This window comes from Aotus nancymaae, unplaced genomic scaffold (assembly GCF_030222135.1).
Source record: "Aotus nancymaae isolate 86718 unplaced genomic scaffold, 86718_ANA_hifiasm-v0.15.2.pri h1tg000020l, whole genome shotgun sequence".
Taxonomy (NCBI): Eukaryota; Metazoa; Chordata; class Mammalia; order Primates; family Aotidae; genus Aotus; species Aotus nancymaae.
Window position 1 is genome coordinate 34,274,903 of NW_026988432.1, and position 24,758 is coordinate 34,299,660.

Below are 24,758 nucleotides of genomic sequence, written 5' to 3' on the forward strand. Positions count from 1 at the left end.
TATGATAGAAAAGATTGATTTTTCTTTGCCCTAAGTCACTCCACAAGCTAAATTCAGCCAGTTTTACAAACCTTTTTCACAGCCAACAAACATGTAGACTTTTATGGCATTTCACTGAATGTCTAGGCTCAAAGGAAGGGTTACATCAGATCTCATGTAACTTCCCTTCTCTCTTCCTGGCCAAGCCCTCCTAGTCTTCCTCCTTCCAAACTCTGTTTTCATTCCATCACTTGGACTGACCTTAGATCAACATCAGTTCCTCTGAGTGTTCTCTGAAATCTCCCCAAATAAGCACCCTAAAGTGCTTCTAATGTAGCACTCATTAAAGTATAGTGAGTGCAATTGCTTTTTATATGTATTCCCACAAGATTATAAATTCAATGTGGGTAGAAACCACCTACCTTTTTCAACTGTATAGACTGTATTGCCATCCAAGTGTACAGCTCCTATTACATATTCAAATATTTATTGAATCCTTTATTGATCAATATATTGATACATACATTAGATTTGTATAAATGCTATTTCATCCATGATTTAACATCTTGTTCAAGAAAAAGTGTCCAACACACTATGTTGCAAGATACTTCTGCTGTGTACACACATGCACATATGTGCCCACAATTGAGATGATTTATTTAAGTAATCCTTTGAGAAATATCTTATAAATAGATTCTATGAGACTCTGTAGTATTTATGGCTTTCAAAAAATTGGGGTTGGTGATTAATATCTTGGAGATGTATAATAGCTCAGAGTTATGGAAAAATAGCTTTACTGTAATACCAATTATATATTTCAAATTATGAAGTAAACCATGTAAGAAGTTTTCCATTACCTTAAGATATTTAGAAGTTATCTAATAAAAATTTAACATTAAATTTCTGATATTTTTCTCAGTTGTATATTTTACTGGTCTTATATCATCCCAACTTTATATTTCCAGCTAAAATATTTTAAAATAATTTAAATGAATATGTTTATTCTGGAAAAAAAATTACATTAGTTGCTTTGGGAAAATTATCAAGAACAGCTTACACTTTCTAATTAACCAAAAACTTTATATTTCTGATAATTATTGCAAACATGTTTTGCCAAAATGTTTATGATTTACTTGGGAAAAATATTTCCACATGGGTAAATATAAATAGCAGAAATAATTTAGTTTCATGGCTAATGTGAAGCAACACTAAATAAAACTCCTAACATAATATTCCTCTAGTTTCAATTTTGCTTTCTTTTTTCAAAAGCTCTATCTTACGTGCTACTTTTGTTGATCCTTATCGAACTCCCATGCATTGACTAGTGTTTGCTATTATCACCATCTTACAAATAAGGTTTCATAGCTAACCAATAATATATATTTAGTGATAGATTTGAGGTTTTAATACAGCCTCTAGTGATTTCTTCTTATGCAATTCTGCTAAAGAGGGACAGTGGAGACGACATATCCTGAGAAGCAATGATCTGAAATTAAACATTAATATTTTGAGATAAACTTTAAGGTAGTAGATTTTTCCAAGAATGCAGTCCCGGTGTGCTTTTCTGTGCAAATGATATAGCAGGCAGCTGCTAGCATTTCTGCCTGATAAAGCTTTGTATACATTTGGCCTCATGCTTGGGAAGATAAATGAGTTCACTTCAGGATTGGGTCTATAGGCAGATGATTGAAATTCAGGAAAGTGTTTATATGCATTCAAGAGAGTATTTCTGACAGTGTATTTCTGCATGGGTGGTCTCAAAGGGAGTGAATGAATGGAAACAGAAAGATTGTTTATGGGGAGGAAATGAAAAGGATTAGTTTCTATGGAGGCCAGGCAGGTGACCTAGATTCCCCACAATGAAATGTGTACTCTGATAGACACTTTTTAAAAGAGAGAAAAAAAACCCTTGAATAAAAGGCCTGGCTTTAGTTTCCAGCCAATTCTCATCAAGGCCCTTTGAGGAGTTTTTGATACCAAGAGAAGCTTTTATTTGATATACATTTCATGTGCTGGGCTTATCTAGCGCTCAGATAATCACATAGAGCAGTTCTCGCCTAGATTACTCAGCGTGCCCCTGGCCTCAGCAGGCTCTTCTTTGCACCTTTGAGTTTAAATAAACGAACAAGAAATCTGAAGGATTCACTTATAATCCTTGGGTCACAGAGCCCTCTTCAGAGTAACTATTCTTATTTCCCTATGAAATTGAAAAACAACCCCATGCATCTTCAAATAAATTGCAAGTGATTCCACAAGATTTCTCTTTTGTGAGAGGAAGATCAGTGAATGTACAAAGAGCAGTAGAATAGAAAACAGAAAAAATGTATGGTTGGCCATATGCTGAATAAATTTAGAATCACTGAGAGTTGCTAAAATCATACTAGATGGAGCACTCTGCAAGTCATACTTTCCACAACTTCTGTCTTCTGGAGCACAGTCATAAGAAATGAATTTCCTTGAAGTGGGATTTATGCTCTACATGTTTTGTGATTTTAATATCCCATTGTATGTGTGTTGATGTGTATGTCTCCCACCATGATTTTACAAACGTTTTGAGAGTAGAGCCCATGATTCTATCTGCCCATGTGTGTTTTTGTGTGTCTGCATAACTCCCGCAGCTGGCAATCATCTGATTTGTGAGAGTTACTCAGCATTATGCATTGGACAAATGCCTCCTGTGGTTGATCATTACTACTTTCTACCACAATGGTTTCTGAAAAGAATTCATTTGTTTACTTGTGGCTCACAATCAACAGTATGAATAATAACTGAGTTGTGCCAAAATCCGATGATGTTCTAAAAGCTTTTAGCAGTGATTCAGTTTGCTTTTTGTTTATAATACAAATGATACATAAAACAAAATGTAGATTGCAGCCAGACTGTAGGAGTTTTTGACTTCCAGTTTCAGAAGGTCCAGCTGTGTTTTACAGATAATATGTAAACCTGTGTTTTACAGAAGTATATTTAACAGGCTGAAATATGTAGAATAAGATTGGCATGAATAAGAACATAAATGCATAGAATGAAAGAAGAGTCTTAGAGCTTTAGCCAGAGCTTCAGGCCTAGTTAACTGTTCATTTATTGTCTTAAATGAGCCACAGACATGGCAAAGTCAACCTTTCTAAAATTAAACTTGTGGTTATCCTTCTACCTCCCCTCTTTTAGGAAATGTCATACCCATCTGCCCAGCTTCAAATGCAAGAAATCTGACAGCTTCTCTTCTACCTTCTTCCTTCTTGTTTTCTCATATGTTTAGTCACTAAGTGCTATAGTTTCTACCTTCTAAACATCTTGCAACTCTGTCAAATTTCCTCCAACCCAAATGCCATTATCTTAGACATTATTTCTCACCCAGATTACTACATATCTACTTAATCTTCTTTCTGTTCCTCTAGTCTTCCACCTTTCAATTCACTCACCACACTTCCGCCAGAGAGAGCATTCTAAAATGCACATTTACAGATGGCATTATAATTAGGCCCACATTTCTTAATAATAACAAACATATTTACCCTTCATTAGGTTTTTTTTTTAATGCAAGACACTCTTGTATTTGTTATATACAAGATATAAGGTGATTTCCTCACCTTATATCATTAAATCCTTCAAACAGCACCATGACCCAAATACAAATAATTGTTACCTTTACAAATGAGACATCTACATTTTAGATATGTCAAGTGATTTTTCTAAAATCAGACAGCGAATAATGATGGAACCAGGGTTTAAACCCAGGCAGTCTTACTTCAGATACCTCACTCAAATACATAATTCTTTAAGATATGTTCATAAGTTAATCTGATTTATCGCTTAAATTTCATCAACATTTCTTCTCTAAACTCTAGGGTTTAGCCAAACTGAAATTATCTAAGTTGTTATTATTGTTGTTCCATGCTCTTTTCAACATTTGAGATTCTGGTTTTCTTTCTTTATATATATATATTTTTTCCTTTTCTCTCTTGCTTCACTTTTCCTTAACTCCTAATCAATTAAGTGTTACTTCTCCCAGGAAGGATGTCTTTGTCTTCCAAGTGTAAGTAGAAAGTAATATTCAAATCATACAAAGTATCTTTTCTAATCACAAAAGACTAAAACTAGAAATCAACAATCAAAAGAAAACTGAATTATTTACAATTTGTGGAAATTAAACAACCAATTCTCAAACTACCAAGGAGTTCAAGAAGAAATCTCAAGGGAAGTTAGAAAATATTTAGAAATGAATGAAAATGAAAAAACACAGCATTCCAAAACTTATGGGATGCAGCAAAAGCAATGCTAAAAGGGAAATATCTAGCTGTAGATGCTTACATTAAAATAGAAGAAAAATCTTGAATTGGGGTACATGAGGTCAGCAAGATGGCAGAATAGGAGATCTGCTGTGCATATTCCTCCAGAGCAACAATAATTTGGCAGCCATTTACAACTGGCTTCGTGGAAACATGCTGGAAGCTTTGGGATCTAGGTAGGAAGTTGTGAAACTCCAGCGGAACCGCAGATTATGAATGAAGATTTTGAGAAGGCAGGCCAAAACCCAGGTGGCAGGCTCACTTACTGTAGTCACAAGTATAGGCCCAAAGACAGCCTCATCTCCCTGTGGACTCAGCTATATTAAAATTTGGCCTTAACCTTGCCATCATCACTATCTGCTCAGGGTCCTCTCTGTCCTGAGTAACAGGCCCACTGACCTTGGTCCTGGCTGTGTTCTGTCAAGCAGCCCATGACCTGGATCCCACACTCTCGGCCGGGGTTTGTTCCTCTATATGCAAAATTCCTCAACAACATACTAGCAAACTAAATCCAGCAGCACATCAAAAAGCTAATCCATCATGATCAAGTAGGCTTCATCCCTGGGATGCAAGGTTGGCTCAACATATGCAGATCAATAAGTGTGATTCATTATATAAACAACTAAAAACAAAACCCACATGGTTGTCTCAATAGATGCAGAAAATACTTTTGATAAAATTCAACATTCCTTTATATCACCATCACTAATCAGTAGATAAATGCAAATCAAAGCCACGATAAGATACTATCTCACACCAGTGAGAATGGCCATTATTTAAAAGTTAAAAAATTAGCAGATGCCAGTGAGGTTGCAGAGAAAAAGGAATGCTTATACACTGTTGGTGGGTGAGAAAATTAGTTCAGCCATTGTGGAAAGGGATATGGTGATTTCTCAAATAACTAAAAACAAAATTACCATTTGACCCAGCCTCCCATTATTAGGTATAAACCCAAAGGAATTTAATTTGTTTCTACCATAAAGACACACACACATGTCTGTTTGTTGTAGCACCATTCACAATGCCAAAGACATCAAAACATGGAATCAACTTAAATGCCCATAAATGGGAGGCTGAATAAAGAAAATAGGATAAATACACACCATGGAATACTTTGCAGAAATGAAAAATAACAAGATCATGTTCTTTGCAGGGATATGGATAGACCTGGAGACTTATCTTAAGCAAACTAACACAGTAACAGAAAACCAAACGCTGTTATGTTCTTACTTATAAGTGCGAGCTAAACAATAAGAACACATGTGCACAAAGAGGGGAACAACAGACACTGGGGCCTACTTGAGAGTGGAAGATGGGAGGAGGAGATGATAAAAAAAAATACCTGTTGGGTACTATGCTTATTACCTGGGTGACTAGTCTGTACAAAAAAAAAACCCATGATATGCAGTTTACTCTTCTAACAATCCTGTACATGTATCCCTAAACCTAAAAAAAAGAGCAAAAACAAAAAAACAAACAAACAAACAAAACACTTGAATTCACACTTTTCCAAAGAGAATATTCAAATGGATAGTAAGCATAAAAAAATGTTCAACATCATTATTCATTAAGGAAATGCAAATCAAAACCACAAAGAGATACTACATCATACCAACTAGGATGCTTATAGTCAAAAATATAAAAATAACAAGCGTTGGCAAAAATGTCATGTAATTGGGATCCTTGTACTTTACTGGAGGGAATGAAAAATGTTGCAGCAATGGTGGAAAAAGATTTGGCAGGTTTAAAAAAGTTATGCATAGAATCACCATGTAAACCACCAATTCTACTACAAGGTATTTATTCAAAATAATTAAAATGCTGTACAAAAATGTTTATTCCATTACTATCTACATGATCCAAAATGTAGAAGTAACTCAAATGTGCGTAAGTAGATGAATAGAAAAACAAAATGTGATAATCACATGAAATGGAATATTATTCAGTCATGAAAAGGAATAAAGTACTGGTACATGCTGCAACTACACATCAATCTTACACCCGGAAGATTTCATCAAGACCTGAAACACTTTGAACCAACTCTAGCCCCAGGCTCTCTCTTGATATGCTAAGTGTTACAAACTAATATATATGATGCAATTTTATTTATATGAAATATTCAGAATCAGTAAATCCTTAGATTGGTGGTTGCTAGCAGGTGGGAGTAGCAGGAGTAGATTATGGCTGACCAATGGGTATAGGTTTTTCTTTTGAAGTGATAAGAAAAATTGGAACTTGATAGTAGTGATGGTTGTACAACATTGTGAATGTGCTAAATACCACTGAATTGTATACCTACAAATGGTTAATTTTTGAATTTTACCTTAATTAAAAAAAGCATTATTTTAAAACAAAAAGACAATGTTAAAATCATGTAAAAACTCTGCTTTCTTAAAGTGTCAGTTTTATATGTCACCTTTAGTTATTTATGTTTTTTAATCTCACCAAGAATTTGCTACTCAGAGGGAGGTACTATGGCTGCTGAGTATGCATCTCATTTCGTTTTCATCTGGAAAAATCCCATTCACTTTAATAAGCTACTCAAACACTAATCTCTTTAAAACTGTAAGTTACATTCCTTACTGGAGAGAATTTATTTTCTCTTTTTGATCCCTTAACAACTTGATATGGATATTTCAATGTCCATATCATATGATATTTGAATCTTTGCATGTATGCGCCCTTTTACTAGACTGTAAGTTTTTTGATGGAGGAACTGAGTCTTACTAAGCTTTGAATCCCAGATTGTAGGCCCTCAAAGCTCCCAAGGAAAAGAAATAGAAATGGTTAATCGATTGTAGCACAAGTGGTTTTATGACTTCCTGGTCTCCTCCTAAGAGTTTTGTCAATTGTTATTTACAACTGTAAATAAAACTATGTTTCTCTGATTAAGCAAATGATACTGTTTTGCTGTTCAAGAAACTGAAGAACAGTTGATGTCTCTGGATAGGAATTAGAAATGCAAAACATGAAGTCATTCAGTTGTCGAGGCAAACACTTAAGTTGAGTGAACATCACATATTATAAAATATAAAGTCAAATGAAAGCTAAAGAGTACAGCAGGCTCATTGGCCTGAAATAAAATAAACACTAAAGAGAGATTCAAATTTGAAAGACTTCAAGAGTCTGGGCCCAGAAAATTCTATTTTATTGGTTACAGCTTTTCTGTGACCTTACACAGACCTAACATTTCTATGGGACCATCTAGCTCCTAAAAAGTCTCACTGGTTAAAAATTCATACTTCTAAGTAAGATCCTGCTCATTCCCAAACCTATGACTCTTCTCACTTAGCTTTTTCCCACTCTGATTCTCATCTTTCTTATTCTTCCTTGATCATAGGTTTGGGGAAGACATAGTCCTTACATTGAATATTTTGAAATTTTGAAAATAATGTCAACTAGGGGATTGTACACAATTTTTATTCATCCTCAATGCCTATCATCAAAACTTACATCTCATTTTTCTTTATCTTTTTTCTTCTTCTCTTCCTCTATTCTTTGTTATCTGCTGTGTGTCAGATCTCATCAATGTCTCATAGCTGATTTCTCTGTTGCTTTTTTTTTTTTTTTTTTGGACTTACAGTCTATTTGCTGTCACTCAGAACACCTGAAACTGAATAACTTATTTAAAAAATGAATTTATTTTACACAGTTATGGAGACTTACATGTTCAACAAGGGGCCACATCTGGTGAGGGCCTTCTTGCCAATGACTTTCTCTAGAGTCCTGAGGCAGTAGAGGGCATCACATTATGAGGAGTTGAGTGTGCTAAATCACTAGCTTAGGTCTCTTCCTCTTCTTATATAGACATCAGTCCTACTTTCCTGATAACCCATTAACCCATTAATTCGTTAATGCATGAATGGAGTAATCCATTCATCAGGGATTACCTCTTAAAGGCTCCAACTCTCAAAACTGCCACATTGGGAATTAAATTTCAACATGAGTTTTGGAAGGAACAAACATTCAAACCATAGCAGGGATCATAGTTAAGCATGAATGTTTAATGTATTAAATACTTTTCTAGTATTCAAATTTGCTATACTTCAAATTTGCTCTGTTAAATAGAATCACATCAACAGAAAGCTCTTGGGAGCAAGTAGTTTCCTCATTTCTAATATTTTTGCTCCATTTATGTACACTTTCTATTATTAGAATTCAACTTTTTTACCTTAATTTTTTTTAATTATAAAATACACATAACATAAAATTCACCATCATAACTACTTTAACTTTACAGTTAATTAGTATTAAGGACATTAACATTGTTCTGTAACCAATCTCCAGAACTTTTTCATCCTACAAAACTGAAACTATACCCATTAAAAAACAGCACCCCATTTACCCCCTTCCTGGTCCTCTCGCTACCACCATTCTACTTTCTATTTCTGTGATTTCCACTACTCTAAGTACCTCATATAAGTCAAGTCATACAGTTTTTATCTTTCTGTAACTGTTTCATTTGACTTAGCATCATGTACTCAAGGTTCATCCATGTTGTAGCATGCGTCAAAATTTCCTTCCTTTTTAAGGCTAAATAATATTCTATTGTGTGTATATAGTATATTTTGCCTACATTTATCCATCAATGGACACCTTGGTTGTTTCTGCCTCTTGTTTACTGTGAATAATTCTGCTGTGAGCACATGGATTTATATTTCTTCAAGATCTTGCTTTCAACTCTTTTGGGTATGTTCCCAGTACTGAAATTACTGGATCATATGATAATTTTATTTGGAATTATTTGAGGTATCTCTATACTGCTGTCCGTAGACAACTGAACCAAGTTACATTGCCACTAACAGTACCCAAAGGTTCTGCTTTATTCACATTCTCAGCTCCTATTAATTTCTGGGTTTTTTGTTTGATAATGTCTTAATGGGTATGAAATGGTCTTATTATGGTTTTAATTTTCATTTCCCTAATAATTATTACTGAATTTAAGCTTCTTCTCATGTGCTTATTGAACATGTAGATTCAAGTATTTTGCTTGTTTTTCCTAATCCAATTGGTTTTTTTGTTGAATTGTAAGAGTTCTTTATATATTCTAAGTAGTAACCCCTTATCAGATATATGATTTGTGAATATTTTCTCCCATTCTATGAGTTGTCTTCCTCTCTGTTGATTATATCTTTTGTTGCATAGTTTTAAATTTTGATGTGGTCCAATTTATTTACTTTTACTTTTGCTGCTTGTGTTTTGGCATCATATCCAATAAATCATTACCAAATACAGTATCATAAAGCTTTTTCTTATGCTTTCTTCTAAGAGTTTTATAACTTTAACATTTAGTTCTTTGATGCATTTACAGTTAGTTTTTGTGTGTGTTATAAGATGAGAATCCAACCTTATTGTTTTCTTTTTTGCATGTGATACCAGTTTTCTCGGCATCATTTTAAAAAAAAAAACCCAAAAAGCAAAATCTATCCTTTCTTCATTGACTAGTCAGTCCTAGCACCTTTGCTGAAACTATTTGATCATATATTTCAGGGGTCATTTTCAGGCTCTCTATTTCTATTCTCTATTTTATTTATAGGCTCTCTATTCATCATTGATATATTTGTCTGTTTTTGTGCAAGTTCTACAATGCTTTTATTATTGAAGCTGTGTAATAAGTTTTGAAATCAGGAAGTGTGAGACCTCAAGTTTTGTTCTTCTTTTTCAAAATTGTTTTGGCTATTACAGTCCTTTGGATGACTTTTTCTATTTCTACAAAAACATTGTTGGGATTTTGATAAGGATTGCATTAAATCTATACATTCCTTTGGCATGTATTAACATTTTAACAGTCTTTCAGTCCATAGATATCAAATGTCTTTTACATTTGTGTCTTTAATTTCTCTCAGCAACATTTTACCATTTTCGATGTATAAGTGTTCACATCGTTTGTTAATTCCTAAGTATTTTATTATTTTTGATGTCATCATAAATGAAGTTGATTTCCTAATTTTTCTTTTCATATTATTCCTGGTTGATAGAAACTTATCTAATTTTTGCTTGTTGACTTTACATTCTACAACTTTGCTGAATTTGTTTAGGGTTTGCATGTATGTAATCTTTAAGGTTCTACATATAAGATCATGTTGTCTGTGAACAGAGATAATTTTACTCCTTTTCCTATTGGGATGATTTTACTTTTAATCCTTGGCTAATTGCTCTGGCTATGACTTCTAGTACTATGTTAAATAGAGGAGGTGAGAGCAGGGAATCTTGTCTTCCTCCTGATCTAATAAAAGCTTTCAGGCTTTTACCATTAAGATGTTAGGATACAATTTTGCCCTTCATTGTTAAGAAAGAACTGATAACATTTGTTCCATGTTGCTCTCTAGGTAACATCACTAGGGCACCTCAGATCATAAAATTTTCCTGATGAAAGAGAAATATACTTGATTTCACTTTAAGCAGAAACACTTTATCCTATATTTCTCTAGGTTACATCCTTTTCAATCTATGTATGCTATTTTAGTAGCATTTCTGATTCTCTTATAGAAATTCTTCCATGTGAAATCTAAAAATTAATCATGCCTTTCCTGTAGAACATATTTAAATGTAAATGTTGCCTTGTGTTTTTCAGAAGATGCTTATAAGACCCAGGTCAGGATTGACAATGAGCCGGCTTATCTGGACATCTTGGACACTGCTGGCCAGGTAGGTGATGTTCTTAAACCTCTCCAATCTCTGAGATTATTTTATGCTTTAACTTTAAATATATTTACCACAAAAGAGAAGATGACTTTATTCCTGCAGAAGAAGAACAAATTTGTGATAACAATCAGGAATTAAATTTAAAAGGAATTAAAATTAAAATGTGACCCATTACTCATTACCAATCAGAATATTTCAAAATTGCCTCAATTTTCTAAACATAAAAGAGTCTATATAGGTGTTATATTGCCAATGAAATTATAAAATTTAAAAATCCTTTATTTCCTCAGGTTTGTAAAAAACTCTGACCTAGATACTAATGTGATAATAATTTCTATTAGAGAATTTTAGGCAAATATGAAGGAAGATATGCTTAGCCAATGTGCTCATGGAACTAAGGCTAAGGAGAGAATGATGGGATAAGTGATATAATCAAGATTCAGTATGGTCTAATACATTAGTTTGCAAACCTGTAGGGAAGAAGAAAAAGATGAAGGACTAAGAGAAAGAGAAATAATTTTTTTGTGATATAAAAATAGAATTAAATATTACATCACATTTATAAGTAAGTTGTGAGGAAAGGTATAAGATTTAAAACATCTCAAAGTCCTAGATATATTTTGAAGAAGGGTGGATATTTTATTTAACCTCATACTTCAAAAATGATTATGCTAAAAATGTAAACTCATATATTAAGTGCTAGACATAAACCATATAATTTGATAACAAGCAAAGGAAAAAGAGAAGAATAAATAAAAAGTTATTAATACAATATAAGACAAAAAGAAATAATAAAAAGCAAGGTAACAAGGAAGTATAATATATATATATATCAAAATATTGGAAATCAAAATAAATGAAACTCTCTGTCCTAGAATAGGCAAATATTGTCAGTATCATATTGAACAAAAGAATAAAACTAAACTATATTTGGGTTAAAAAGACATAAATGTACAGAAAGATGGAAAATCAAATAAGGAATTAAAAACGTGGGCAAAAGTAGCCAAACCCAAAGCAAATACACCTGTATTAATATAAGACAGATAGATATTATGCAAAAGTATTATTAAAGTGTAAAAGTAACAGTTGTAATAAAAAATTTTCACAATATTCTAAAATTCTAATCTGTAATTTTTAAGGGAAATGAAAAGAATTCTAAAACATTTATAAATTCAAAATTTTATATAGTAGGAAGTTTTAATGCACCTCTGTTGGTATTAGATTGAAAAGCTGTATAGCTGTGGATTTGTAAACACATTTAACTTAAATAGAATACTGCAGTCACTACAAAATAGATATATTTTCACATAATAATTTTTTGATTTCTGATTAAAATGTAAATAATATAGTCTAAAAATTGATTATTTGATGTATATAGATTTTTGGTTATGACTTAGAATGTGATAAATTTTTATAAAATATTTAAGCAAGTCATTATCTCTTATAGCTGAAAAGGAATGAGTTAGGAAAGGGGGAAAATACAAAGTAGACTTCCACTATACATGTAATAATTCATGTTCTATTAGAGTTCTAATAAATATAGTAAATTATTAAGTTGAAAACCTAGGTCATGTATACACAGGTCTTCATTATATTATTTCCCTTTGTACTTAAAGATTTTCACAATTAAAAAAAATTTTATTTTTCATCACTTTATGTTACAACTTTTAAATTAACTGCATAATTGGAATATTGATAGTGTACAAGCAACTAGAAATAGGGGATCTCTTTCTATATTTGAGTTATGCAAAGACTATTTGAAATCTATATATTAACAGATGCATTTACTTCTAGAAACATTTGGACAATGGATTTATGGGGGTGATATCTGTTGAAGGCACTGGGAATATATAGAATGGAAAAATTACTTCAATTATTTGAAACGGCTCTCTTATCTAAGAGGAAGTATACTTTTTTAGGGGAAACTAGAGATCTAATTGGAAGAACATTGAGTAGGTTAAATTTAACTCATTATATAGGGGTTTTGTAGTAACTGAAATGCTTAAATCAAAAAACAAAATAGGCTGCTCTGGGAAATAGCAAAGCTGTGTTATTGGAAATACTCAACTATGCTCAACTAGAATTATGCTTTGATAGTAAGTGAAATTTTCATTTAGGGAATATTCATTCAGTCTACAGTATTTATGTAGACTTACCTGGTCCCAGGTGTGGTGCTAATATAATGATAAATAGCTAATATATTTCTCCTTCTCATTGATGTAGACGTGGCTACGTCATTGGTTAGTCCAATGGAATGCAGGCAGATGAGACAATCTGCTAGTCTTGGTCTAAGGTCTTCAGAGGTATTAAGTGTATTTGTGCTACTTCTCAAGAGAAGTGAATGCTGCAGATAGCCATTGGTCTTTGGTGATTGAGAAAACCTGTGAAAAGACCTAAACCCAACCCAAAGAAAGAAAGAAAGTCCAGTCTACCCACACATGGAACAGATCTGCAACAGACACCACACAGATTTGTGAACTAGAAAAATCATGAACACTAGTTGCTTTAAGACCCTACGTTTGAGGTGGTTTGTCATGTAGCATTATTGTGGCAATGGCTGAACAATACAGAATAGTATTAGAACATTTTTCAGTTACATATGGCTGGAGATGGAGAATCTTACCTCATTGTGGATGAAGTGGTAAGTGATGAGAGATAAATCTGAGACTCTATGCTCTGGTAATACTGAGAAATTTGCAAACATACGATTAAAAAGACAAAGCTATTAAATGTTCACATCAATAAAATTTTTTAAAGCTAATCTCAACTGCAGCCAAACGTAGTTGGGAGTACATCAGGCTAAACAGATGGTGGTATGTTGGCTTCCAAACCATTATTAAATTCTTCCAATCGGGAGGTGGTCTATACAGTTGATTTAACAGAACTTATGTTCCCTGTAGGGAACAGGAGAGAACATCATTGAAGTATTTTTAATAATATCATCTTGTTTTCTTTCAGAACTATTCGTTTTCAATATATGTTGAAGTTTATTATCCTTACAACAAATCCAGGAATTAGACAGAAAAGCTACTATTAATGTCACCACCTAGAATTTGAGTAAAATGTTATACAAAGAAGTAAAGTGAGTGTCTTCTTGGTGGCAGTGTTGGAGGCCAAGTCCCAATGTGTTTCATGTTTGTGCTTGTAGGAGAGAACAAGTGATATATTTTCCTTGCCCACTGCAAGCTTCATGGCTGACACCCTGTAACAAAAGACAGAGACATTAACAGTAGATAAGCAAAACGCTTTATTTAACCAAAGCTTTACATGACATGGGAGCTTTCCAAAATGAAGACTCAAAGACCCAGGAAAAACTATATATTTTTATGCTCAGGTTTAATGAAGAATTAACAGTAGTGTCAATTATGATTGACTAAAAATGGTTACGACCTAATATTAAGAAACAATTACCATTGGTTATGGTTATAAAGTAAACCATTACTATACCATTACTATACCATATTTTGGCATTTATGTGGAATATTCCTTTGCTCTGGATATAGGGCTGGATACCTGTCAGATGAGCATCTTCAAAAGAGCAGGGGTGAGAGAAGTTCAGATAGATCTTTCTGCTTATTCAGATAGACCTTTCTGCTTTTGAGGTTCTCCGCATTTCAGAGGTACCATATTTTGGGGGAGCATGTCCTGCACTTTATCATGCTATACACATAGTCTTCCAGTGCCACAGTAATAGCATGGCATTACCAAATCTCAGATTATAAAGATCTTGTACCCTAACCATCTTTCCAGCTTTTCATTTTTTTAATACTTAATTCTTCCTCTGCATGCTCATTAAGCCTACGATTGACCTCTTCCATTTGTTAAGAATTCTGTTTTAGGAAACAAACAAGCATAGTTTTGGAAAACTTTACTTATTAGAAAGAGGTTTTCTTGCAATGAGCTGGGTATTTCTTTATAGTTTTCATCTACTGGTTCCAGATCTATCTCCTCAAAAAAAATTACTCATTACATAAATAGAAAATGCAAGACTAATACAAGTTATGTGATTTAGCTAAGGTAGTACAGCCAATTCTTAAGCCATCTGTGACTAAAATCCATTTAAATTTCCACTGAGGCTCTTTTTTTTTACTTCTTTTATGGAATAACTTAGTGTGTACCAAGAACTGCAATAGGTCAAGAAAATGCAGAATGAAATAAAATTGAGGCTCTGTTTTCAAAATACTTGAGGTTTGGGGAAGTGAAGATACATTAATTAAAACTTGCAGCAAATTATGATAAGTATTAGGGTAGAAATGCAGAAATTTTGATAGTTTGTTATCTTCGATATCTAAAAGATCTAATTCAAAAGTTAAAGATAAGGTTTTTTAAGAATATGAGTTTAGGTGAAACTCTAGCAAAATATATATAGAAAGTTTAATTATAAATGTATTGACTACTCTTCATTCTTATTAGAAGCAATAAAAATGATTCTCCAAATATCTTCTTCTTTTTTTTTTACATGCTAACATATCTAGTCAATTCTGAGACCTATGTCTTGCCCCATACCTGACTTTGGCCTGGATTAAGTCATTCTGGAACAACGAGAAACGGTTGTAATTTGGTGTTAGGTTTAGTCCCTTTACCAACTCTGCAGTCAAAGCAAATCCTGTAGGCAATCTAGATTTAGTTTACTCATCTGTGAAATGAAGAAATTAGACTTGATCTCTAAAGTGTCTTCCATATATAAAACCCTGATTTCTGAATTACTAGTAGCCTAATTTTTATATAATTCTTCTCTGGAAGCTCACATTGCTTTATAGCCACAAACAATAATTTTTTTCTTTCTTCCCAGTTTGTAGCTTATCTTTAAAGAGAATACTAGAGCATAACCCCTTCTTCAAGGAATCTTATTCTTCTACAAATGATTGTGGGGATATATATATATACACACACACACACATATATATATGGATGGATATATATATATATCTCGCCCCACAATCATGGATGGATATATATCCCCACAATATGGATGGATATATATATACACATATATATAATACTCTAAGTCTGAGGTACATGTGCAGAATGTGCAGGTTTGTTACATAGGTATACACATGCCATGGTGGTTTGCTACATCCATCACCCTGTCATCTATATTAGGTATTTCTCCTAATGCTACCCATCCCCTAACCCACACCCCTTGCTATCCCTCCGCAGACCCCCACCCCCAACAGACCCTGGTGTGTGATGTTCCCCTCCCTGTGTCCCTGTGTTCTCATTGCTCAACACTCAAAGTGAGAAGATGTGGTGTTTGGTTTTCTGTTCTTGTGTCAGATTGTTGAGAATGATGGTTTGCAGCTTTATCCATGTCCCTGCAAAGGATATGAACTCATTCTTTTTAATAGCTGCATCATATTCCATGGTGTATATGTGCCACATTTTCTTTATACAGTCTATTATTGATGGGCATTTGGGATGGTACCAAGTCTCTGCTATTGTGAACAGTGATGCAATAAACATATGTGTGCATGTGTCTTTATAATAAAATGATTTACAATCCTTTGGGTATGTACCCAGTAATGGGATTGCTGGGTCAGATGGTATTTCTATTTCTAGAACCTTGAGGAATCGCCACACTGTCTTTCACAATGTCTGAACTAATCTACACTCCCACCAACAGTGTAAAAGCATTCCTATTTCTCCACACCCTCTTCAGCATGTTGTCTCCTGATTTTTTAATGATTGCCATTATAATTGTCATGAGATAGTATCTCAATGTGGTTCTGATTTTCATTTCTCTAATGACCAGTGATGTTGAGCTTTTTGTCATATGTTTGTTGGCTGCATAAATGTCTTCTTTTGAGAAGTGTCTGTTCATATCCTTCACCCACTTTTTGATGGGGTTGTTTTTTTTCTTGTAAATTTGTTTGTTTAAGTTCTTTGTAGGTTCTGGATATTAGCCCTTTGTCAGATGGGTAGATTGTAAAAATTTGTTCTCATTCTGTTGGTTGCTGGTTCACTCTAATGATAGTTTCTTTTGCTGCACAGAAGCTCTTTAGTTAAATTAGATCCCATTTGTCAATTTTGGCTTCTGTTGCCAGTGCTTTTGGTGTTTTGGTCACGAAGTCCTTGCCCATGCCTATGTCCTGTATGGTACTGAGTAGGTTTTCTTCTAGGGATTTTATGGTGTTAGGTCTTATGTTTAAATCTTTAATCCATCTGGAGTTAATTTTTGTATAAGGCGTAAGGAAGGGATCCAATTTCAGCTTTCTGCATATGGCTAGCCAGTTTTTCCAACACCATTTATTAAATAGGGAATCCTTTCCCCATTGCTTTTATCAGGACTGTGGATATTTTAAGGTCCAAAACAACAAAACTTGGGCTAGAATCATTCCCAAACTGGAAATAAAGTTCCAAATCAAGAGTTTTTGTTAGAATGATGTTTAGGACATTTCGTCACAAATTATACTCCAGAATCAATACATGTGTCCAAACTCTCCAGTCTGCTTTTGCTACATTTCAATAGTTTTGATTATTTGATAGATGCTAACTAACTTGCTAAGAGTCAATGCAAGCAATACAATATCAAAATCAAAGGCATGAGAAGGGAGGCTTTAAAAACATTCCCAATTTTCAGATTTGTGTATTATCCCTAGGATGTGACACTGAGGAAGTGGAGAGATTTCTACCCTCCTTTTACTACCTCCTCCACTATGCTTCTCCTCACTGCTGCCTACTCAACACTAGACTCTATACAGGTATCCTGCAACTATAATCTTAAAACATGTATTCTGTTCACATACCTCTTAAATCACTCCATGCTAGTATTTCCTAGTCTATCTAGAAGAAAGGCACATTTTTAAAAACTAAGGCTTTACCTGAAGGGCTTGCCATATAATCAGAAATATATGGGAAAAAGGTAAAAGAAAACTTAAAAAGGAACATTAAAAAATATAGCCAGATATTTAAGTGCAAACTGATATTATAACCATTGTCGTTAGGAAAATCAACACAGGCCAATCCATGTCTTACTATAAGAAGACAGAGTATGTTTACAACCCTACTCACATCCTGAATTGGTGGAGTTAAGCATATCCTTTGATCTTGTGAAAAATGGGCCAAGGTCATTGTGATCCATTGTTTTGGATCTGAGATGCTTGAAAACAATTCATTAATAACATTACTGCAAATAGGATTGCCATGAATCCTGATTTTCCCAGGACATTCTTAGTTGGTATCTTCTGCTGTATAGCGACTAATACTTAACTTGTTAATTCTTTTTTTTTTTTTTTTTTTTTGGAGACAGAGTCTCGCTCTGTCACCAGGCACCAGGCTGGAGTGCAGTGGCTCGATCCTGTCTCACTGTAACCTCTGCCTCCCAGGTTCAAGCAATTCTCCTGCCTCAGCCTCTCGAGTAGCTGGGACTACAGGTGTGCACCACCACGCCCAGCTAATTTTTTTATTTTTTAGTAGAGACGGGGTTTCACCATGTTGGCCAGGATGGTCTCGATCTCTTGACCCTGTGATCTGCCCACCTCGGCCTCCCAAAGTGCTGGGATTACAGGCATGAGCCACCACGCCCGGCCAATACTTGTTCATTCTTTTGGCAGCATTGCATTTCAGTCAAAAGTATTCCAGTTTGAATTAAATTATATAGTCATCCAAATCACAAACTAGTAGCTTTCTTCCAGTACAGTGGCTCTGTGCAGTACATGGCTATAAAACCAACTGTGATTAAACAAGCAAACTGGAAAAGCCAATCACTATACTGAAGAAGACCAGAAAATATAAGCCAAATAAAAATGGTTTTGGTAGTCAAAACAAATGTCAAAAAAATCCATCAAATAAAATTCATATATTGTTTATAAATTCACAACAAGGAAAACTATCATGCTCTCATTCTGAGTCTATTTGATATTAGAGTCAGATATAACATGCTGATTACCTATTTTTATTTTGTTTATAATTTTTAGAACTAAAATTAGGTTTCTAGAAGCAAATATTTTAATAGTAAAATAAACTGACAACTTATAGAAAAAAGATAAAATTATTTTAAAATATAAGATAAAACTCAAAAATTATTTTAGAAATATGTAAGTCTGGGACCATTTGTTCTCAAAGCAAGCAGCTAGGTATAATAATACTATTAATAAACAACAATATTAAACTATGAATATATTAAAATTATGATTAGGATTTTCTGCTAAAGAAGGCAGAAAGTGTAAAATTTTAGAAAAAACTGTTTCAAAATGACCATTTCTACAGTATGTTTCAAGGGTAAATATTTCTATTGACTTAGGAAAAAAAATATCTAGGCTAGGAACTGTGAAAGATTTACAAAAGATTTTAGAAGGCAATCACAATGTTCTTAGTAATTCTCTGTATTTAAGAAACAACTATGTTTTCTCTTATATGTTGTCATATGTGTGTGTGTGTGAATGTGTGTGTAAATATATATGTATCTCACATTCTCAACATGATTAATTGAACATCCACATATTTATAATACATGTTGATCCATATTGATACAAGAGAAATGAAATTATGGTAGTCCTTGTCCTTGGAGAACTTACACTTTCATTTTTGTACATATTAAGAAATAATTTAGACTCAAAACTGAAGAAAGAAATGTCAAATTTCACTACTACATATTTTATCATATCACCTCTTTAGCTTTCTCTCATAAATAGTGAATGTTTTTATCAAAACATGCTTTAAGCACCTATTTACTCAACAGTGTGATATGTAGATCATTTAGATTTATATTTATCATTTATATTTTTAGCTGAAACTTGGCAATTTCAAGACTAAATTTGCCAAATTAAAAAAAATATACTTGGCATAAAAGTACTACATAAAATGACTACCAAGATTCTTTAAAGTATACTTTTGATAGAAATAGCTGAAAAACAGAATGCCATTCAATGGTCTCATTATTCATTTCTTAGCTTACTGGTCACCATTAATTCAAAGCATTTCCTTCAGTATTTCATTTTTGCATTGGATAATGACAGAGCTTTGCATCCTGTAATTACTGCTGGGCCACTGTACCAACAGAAATTTCACTAAGGATAGTTCTCAGCAGAAACTCTGAAGCCAATTTACAAAGGGTTTCTACTTAATATCCATGAAAATTTATATAATTATGAGTATCAAATATTAGAAGGAGCTTTAGGAGGTCACATATTTTAGTCTCTTCAGTTTACAAATAAAGACACTGGGGCTCAGAAGAGGTTAAATGGCTTATCCAAGGTCACATGGCTTCTAAATGCCAAAGATGGAGTGATCCTATCATGCTCGTGAATCATTTCTGAAATCCTGCAGTGATATGGTTATATTACCTCTTCTAAAAGCTTTCTCTGTGAAGGTGAGTAAGATTGGACTATCTATGAGTGGTAGTGCTTGCTATTCATGTATCACTTTTGGACAATATCAGTGATAAAATTAAAAGACACCTTGTTGGAAACTTTGAACAATGAATCAAACACTCTGGTTGGCTGGTTGGTAAAATCATGGAAGAATTCTGAAAAGAAAGAAAAAAAGCCAGTCATGAGTACACATGTTTGTTTACCACCATATTTTTATATTTTTTCATTTCTTTACATCCTTTATAATATTTTACACAAAAAGTTTTATCTTCCCTAACTCTAAATGTTAGGGGTGTTTGTTTTCAATGTTTCCTTGATTTACATGGTCCATATATTGATCAATTGGGAAAGGATTTAGATTATATAAATAATTAACAATATTGCATTCTATTTGGTATCTATATGAATGATCAAATTAGTGAGGACAACAGGTTTAGCCCATACTGCTTGCTGTAGCTATGGTACAGTTGTATCATAAAGCAGAGACAGTTAAGAATAACTACGTAATGCAAATGAATGAAACATATAGATCATATGACCTCTTTTTTTTACTTCTGACTTAAATGGGATATGTAGCAATAGATAAGAAAATATTTATTGTGCCTGTGATTCTCTTTCTTCCCATTTTTAAAACAAAGAGCTTGGGTTAAATATTATTTAAAGGATTTTGTTCTCTAACATTCTATCATTCTCAAAATTGATTTGCTCATTCATTTAATAGTAAATTATTTAGTTTTATACATGGATTATGTTCTCTGAACATTACTAATAGTGATAATAGATTCAAATAAATTAAAGTTTTTTTCCTTCATGCAATTTGCAACTTAGGCAAGATGTACCTGTTGGTTAAGAGAAAATGTCATTAATGTGTTGTTAAGGTAGCTGTCAGTTAAGTTTTAAGAATGAGAATCAACTGTCTTTGCTCAAGCAAAATGGTAACCAGAGAAAGATAAATTAGGAGAGCTTCTCCCAAAAGACTTAATATCGCTGAAGAAGTATATTTATACACACAGTCTCCAAAATACTAGTCTGCTGAAAGAAAAACATATGAATAGTGATGCCTACCATTGCAAGTCTTCTAGGAATAGGACATTGTCAGTCAAAAAAAAATGAGAAGACAAGTCTTAATCATTTTAGGTTTATTTGCTAAAGTTAAGGACGTCCAACCAGGAGACAGGTTTATGCCTTTCTCTGAAGATGATTTTGAGGACTCCAAATTTAAAGGGGAAAGGGCAGGATACTGAGAAGTACACAATTCTTATGTAAAATGCAGAGTAGGAAAAAATAGTCGTTCATGCCTTTTCTGGCTCAGTAGTGAAACTGCATTATTTTTACATAAGATAACATAAACAAAATTGGGCAGGAGAACAATCAAATATGCATTTGTGTATTTGTGTCAGGGGCAGTTTGTGGGGGGCGGTGTGTGGAGTAGTGACTGCACCTGTAAAGATAAACTATCAATTTACATTGTCATGGTGAAATTCTAACAGAAACACTTTAGGGTAAAGATCTTGGATGTCACTAGGCATTTCCTTGTGGGCAAAATTTGGGGAGACATGTAGCTTTTCATCTTGTAGCTATCTTATTTAGGAACCGAAAGCAGGAGGAAGGTTTGCGTGACCCAGTTCACAGTTTAACTTTTCCCTTTGTCTTAATGAGTTTGAGGTCCCAACATTGATTGATTGATTGATTGAATGATTTATTTTATTTTATTTTTATTATATTTTGAAAGACAGATTCTCTCTCTATTTCCCAGGCTGGAGGGCAGTAGCACGATATTGTCTCATTGCAACCTCCACCTCCTGGGTTCAAGCGATTCTTCTGCCCCAGTTTCCTCAGTAGCTGGGATTAGAGGCACCTGCAACCACATTCAGCTAATTTTTGTATTTTTTTAGTAGAGATGGGGTTTCAGCATGTTGGCCAGGCTGGTTTCGAACTCCTGACCTCAAGCGATCAGCCCTCCTCGGCCTTGCAAAGTGCTGGGATTGCAGGTTTGAGCCATCACACCCGGCCAGGATTTATTTTCCTTTCTCAACATTTTGATGACAAAGCCAAAGAAAGGTATTATAAAAACTTTTCCTTCTTTTTTTCCCATAAATATAGCAATACTATTATGTTAAAACTTTTTCTGTGTTCTTTTGGAAAGATAGTCAGAGAGTAAGAGGGATTCCTCAAGCCTTGAATGAGTTTCAAGAACCCAGTTTTCTATTTCCTTTCTTCTAAATACTGTCTTGACCCCTTATGGATTTCCAGATACACTGGCTGTTCCCGTGTCACTGTCTATGCCTGGGGTCTTGCTAGCTATATTGTAGGTGGTTCTTAATTAGGTAACTTTTTTCAATCAATTGCAGAAGAAAATAATATATCCTGGGTTTTTCTGGTTCAAGACTATTGTAAACTTATTTTCTGTTAAACCCATTCTTATTCCTAAGAATTTTCAAAGGCCCTGGAAAATAAGTATGTTGTATTTCATCTGAAAAACAGGAAAAGATGGAATTTGGGGAACCAAACCTCTCCATTAGAAATCAATTCTGCAATTAGGCAGCAGAGATTAAATGCTCCTATTCAAGGAACATGGATTATTCCTTGTAACATGGACAGGTAAATAGCATGCTGATTTTGACTCTAATGCAATTGGAGACACACTGTGACTGAAAGAGTTGGAAAATGTATCACCCCAGAGCCATTAAGTGCCTTCAAAAGTAAGTAAAAAATGTCTTCTGATCAATAGAATTTGATGAGGAGCCACTTTATATAGGGTTGTTCTGGAGACTGTTTGTTAAGTTTATTTGTATTCTAGCATCCTGTGAATTCTGAGTTCTTTTTAATGCAAATGAAAACGATAATGAACATCTCATTCAGAGACTACTCACAGAAATAGGGGGTCTATGTTAGAATGATGGTTTGAAATGACATGGAGTCCCTCCACTAAGCTAATAAGTATCTTTGATATCACTAAGAAATCAAAAGACATATTTTTCCTGCCAGGCTCCTAAGCCAAAAATCTTGCACCCTGCTTTCTACTTTGAAGCAAAGCTGTTTGACTCTCAAAGGCTGTTCAGATAAACACACTTTCACTCTCTAAACACAAGTCTCTGAGTGGCTCTGGCAGTCATGTAGGATCTTTCAGCTTATTATCCGAAAATGCTATTCTCTCATCTTGAATCAATTCAAGTTTCAAATGAAAGTTAAAATATAATTTTATCTAATGGGAATTAAAAATGCATTTTCAGCAGCAATATTTTAATGGGCTTATAAACTGATGCTCTCAAAGGATAAAAATAGTTTTAAAACCCTTTTAAATGGGTTTTATCTTCCCGTTGTTTTTAATTGTTATCTCGTCCTGCTATGATACAGCAAAGCTCCATTTGTAGCAAAATGCAGAGTGCTATTACTTTTCTTTGCAGATATGCAACTTTGATTTTACAATAAAGTTGCTATACCAGGAAATCCAAAGTTCTTTCTGGTAGAATGATAGACTATTTTGTATCAGGGAGGTTTCATGTGAAAGTACGGTAGTAGTCTGCTTTCATAGCTACCAGTGTTTTCACCCCTAAACATTTCTCTCCTTTGTTCTCACATCTAAAATGTACAGAAAAGATGTTGTGTTGTGGAGCAATAAAAAATAGACAAGACACAGGTGAGAGGCAGCCAAACATCATCTTCTCATTAAACTACAGAAAGTCAATAGAATCAATATATTTATAAAGACTCTACAGACAGTGCTATGTAAAATCCATACTCTCACTCTCCTCTGAGAGAATACCACTGGGGGAGGTTGTTCTACTAATTGGTGTTAGAATGCCAGACGACTCCATGTTAGTAGTTGTGGTGGTTAAAGAAAAATTATTGCTATTTTCATTTTGTGACTCAGGTGAGACCATAGAAACTGTAGCGTAAATAGCAACATACCCAGTAGCTCAAGGGATATGATTATAAAATTTAACTATGAGGTCAACCCATTAATTGAGGTCACACATTTTCACAATACATCAATGTGATTATTTTACAGCTGCACATGTCTTTAGGTGCCATGTCTACTTCTACCTTGGTTTTATACTCTAGTTCAGAGAAATGTGTGGTTACAAGTGAAAGCCAATCATCAGAGGATGGTATTACAGTAAGCTTGGCTGAATAGCTCTAGCTGAGTCTTGATAAGAGTCCACAGGCTGAATGTAATCATATTAGGAACTCAGCACTCCTGTGTTAAAGCTGAGTTGATGTGTCCTGCAATAAATTGGCCAGCTTTGCTGTCCAATCTTTGTCAAAATTCTACTTCTGGAGGAACTGGTAACAACTTTAATAGTATTTCTAATCAGATATTTATTAAACTCAGAAATAAAAGGACAATGTAGAATTTGTGTCATTCCAGAAAAAATCTGAAGTCTTGAATTGTTTTTACAGTAGAAAATTAGGATAAATATTAGCTGAGTGTATAGTGACTGTAACATTCGTTATTTTCAATTTTTTATTCTTTTATGTATGAACCCTGTAAAACAGAATGCTTTTAAAATAATCCCCTTCTGTTTATCCCAGA

General features: G+C 33.8%; 1 protein-coding gene across 2 annotated transcripts in view; it reads left to right on the top strand.

Moving 5' to 3' along the window:
- The window catches only part of RIT2 (Ras like without CAAX 2), a 375,399-nt gene that overhangs the window by 129,350 nt on the left and 221,291 nt on the right, over positions 1-24,758 (top strand). For both annotated transcript variants that reach the window (XM_012440881.3, XM_012440882.2), the window contains one exon: positions 10,840-10,913. In XM_012440881.3, the coding sequence (XP_012296304.1) occupies positions 10,840-10,913 (74 nt within the window). The remainder of the gene's footprint in view (positions 1-10,839; positions 10,914-24,758) is intronic.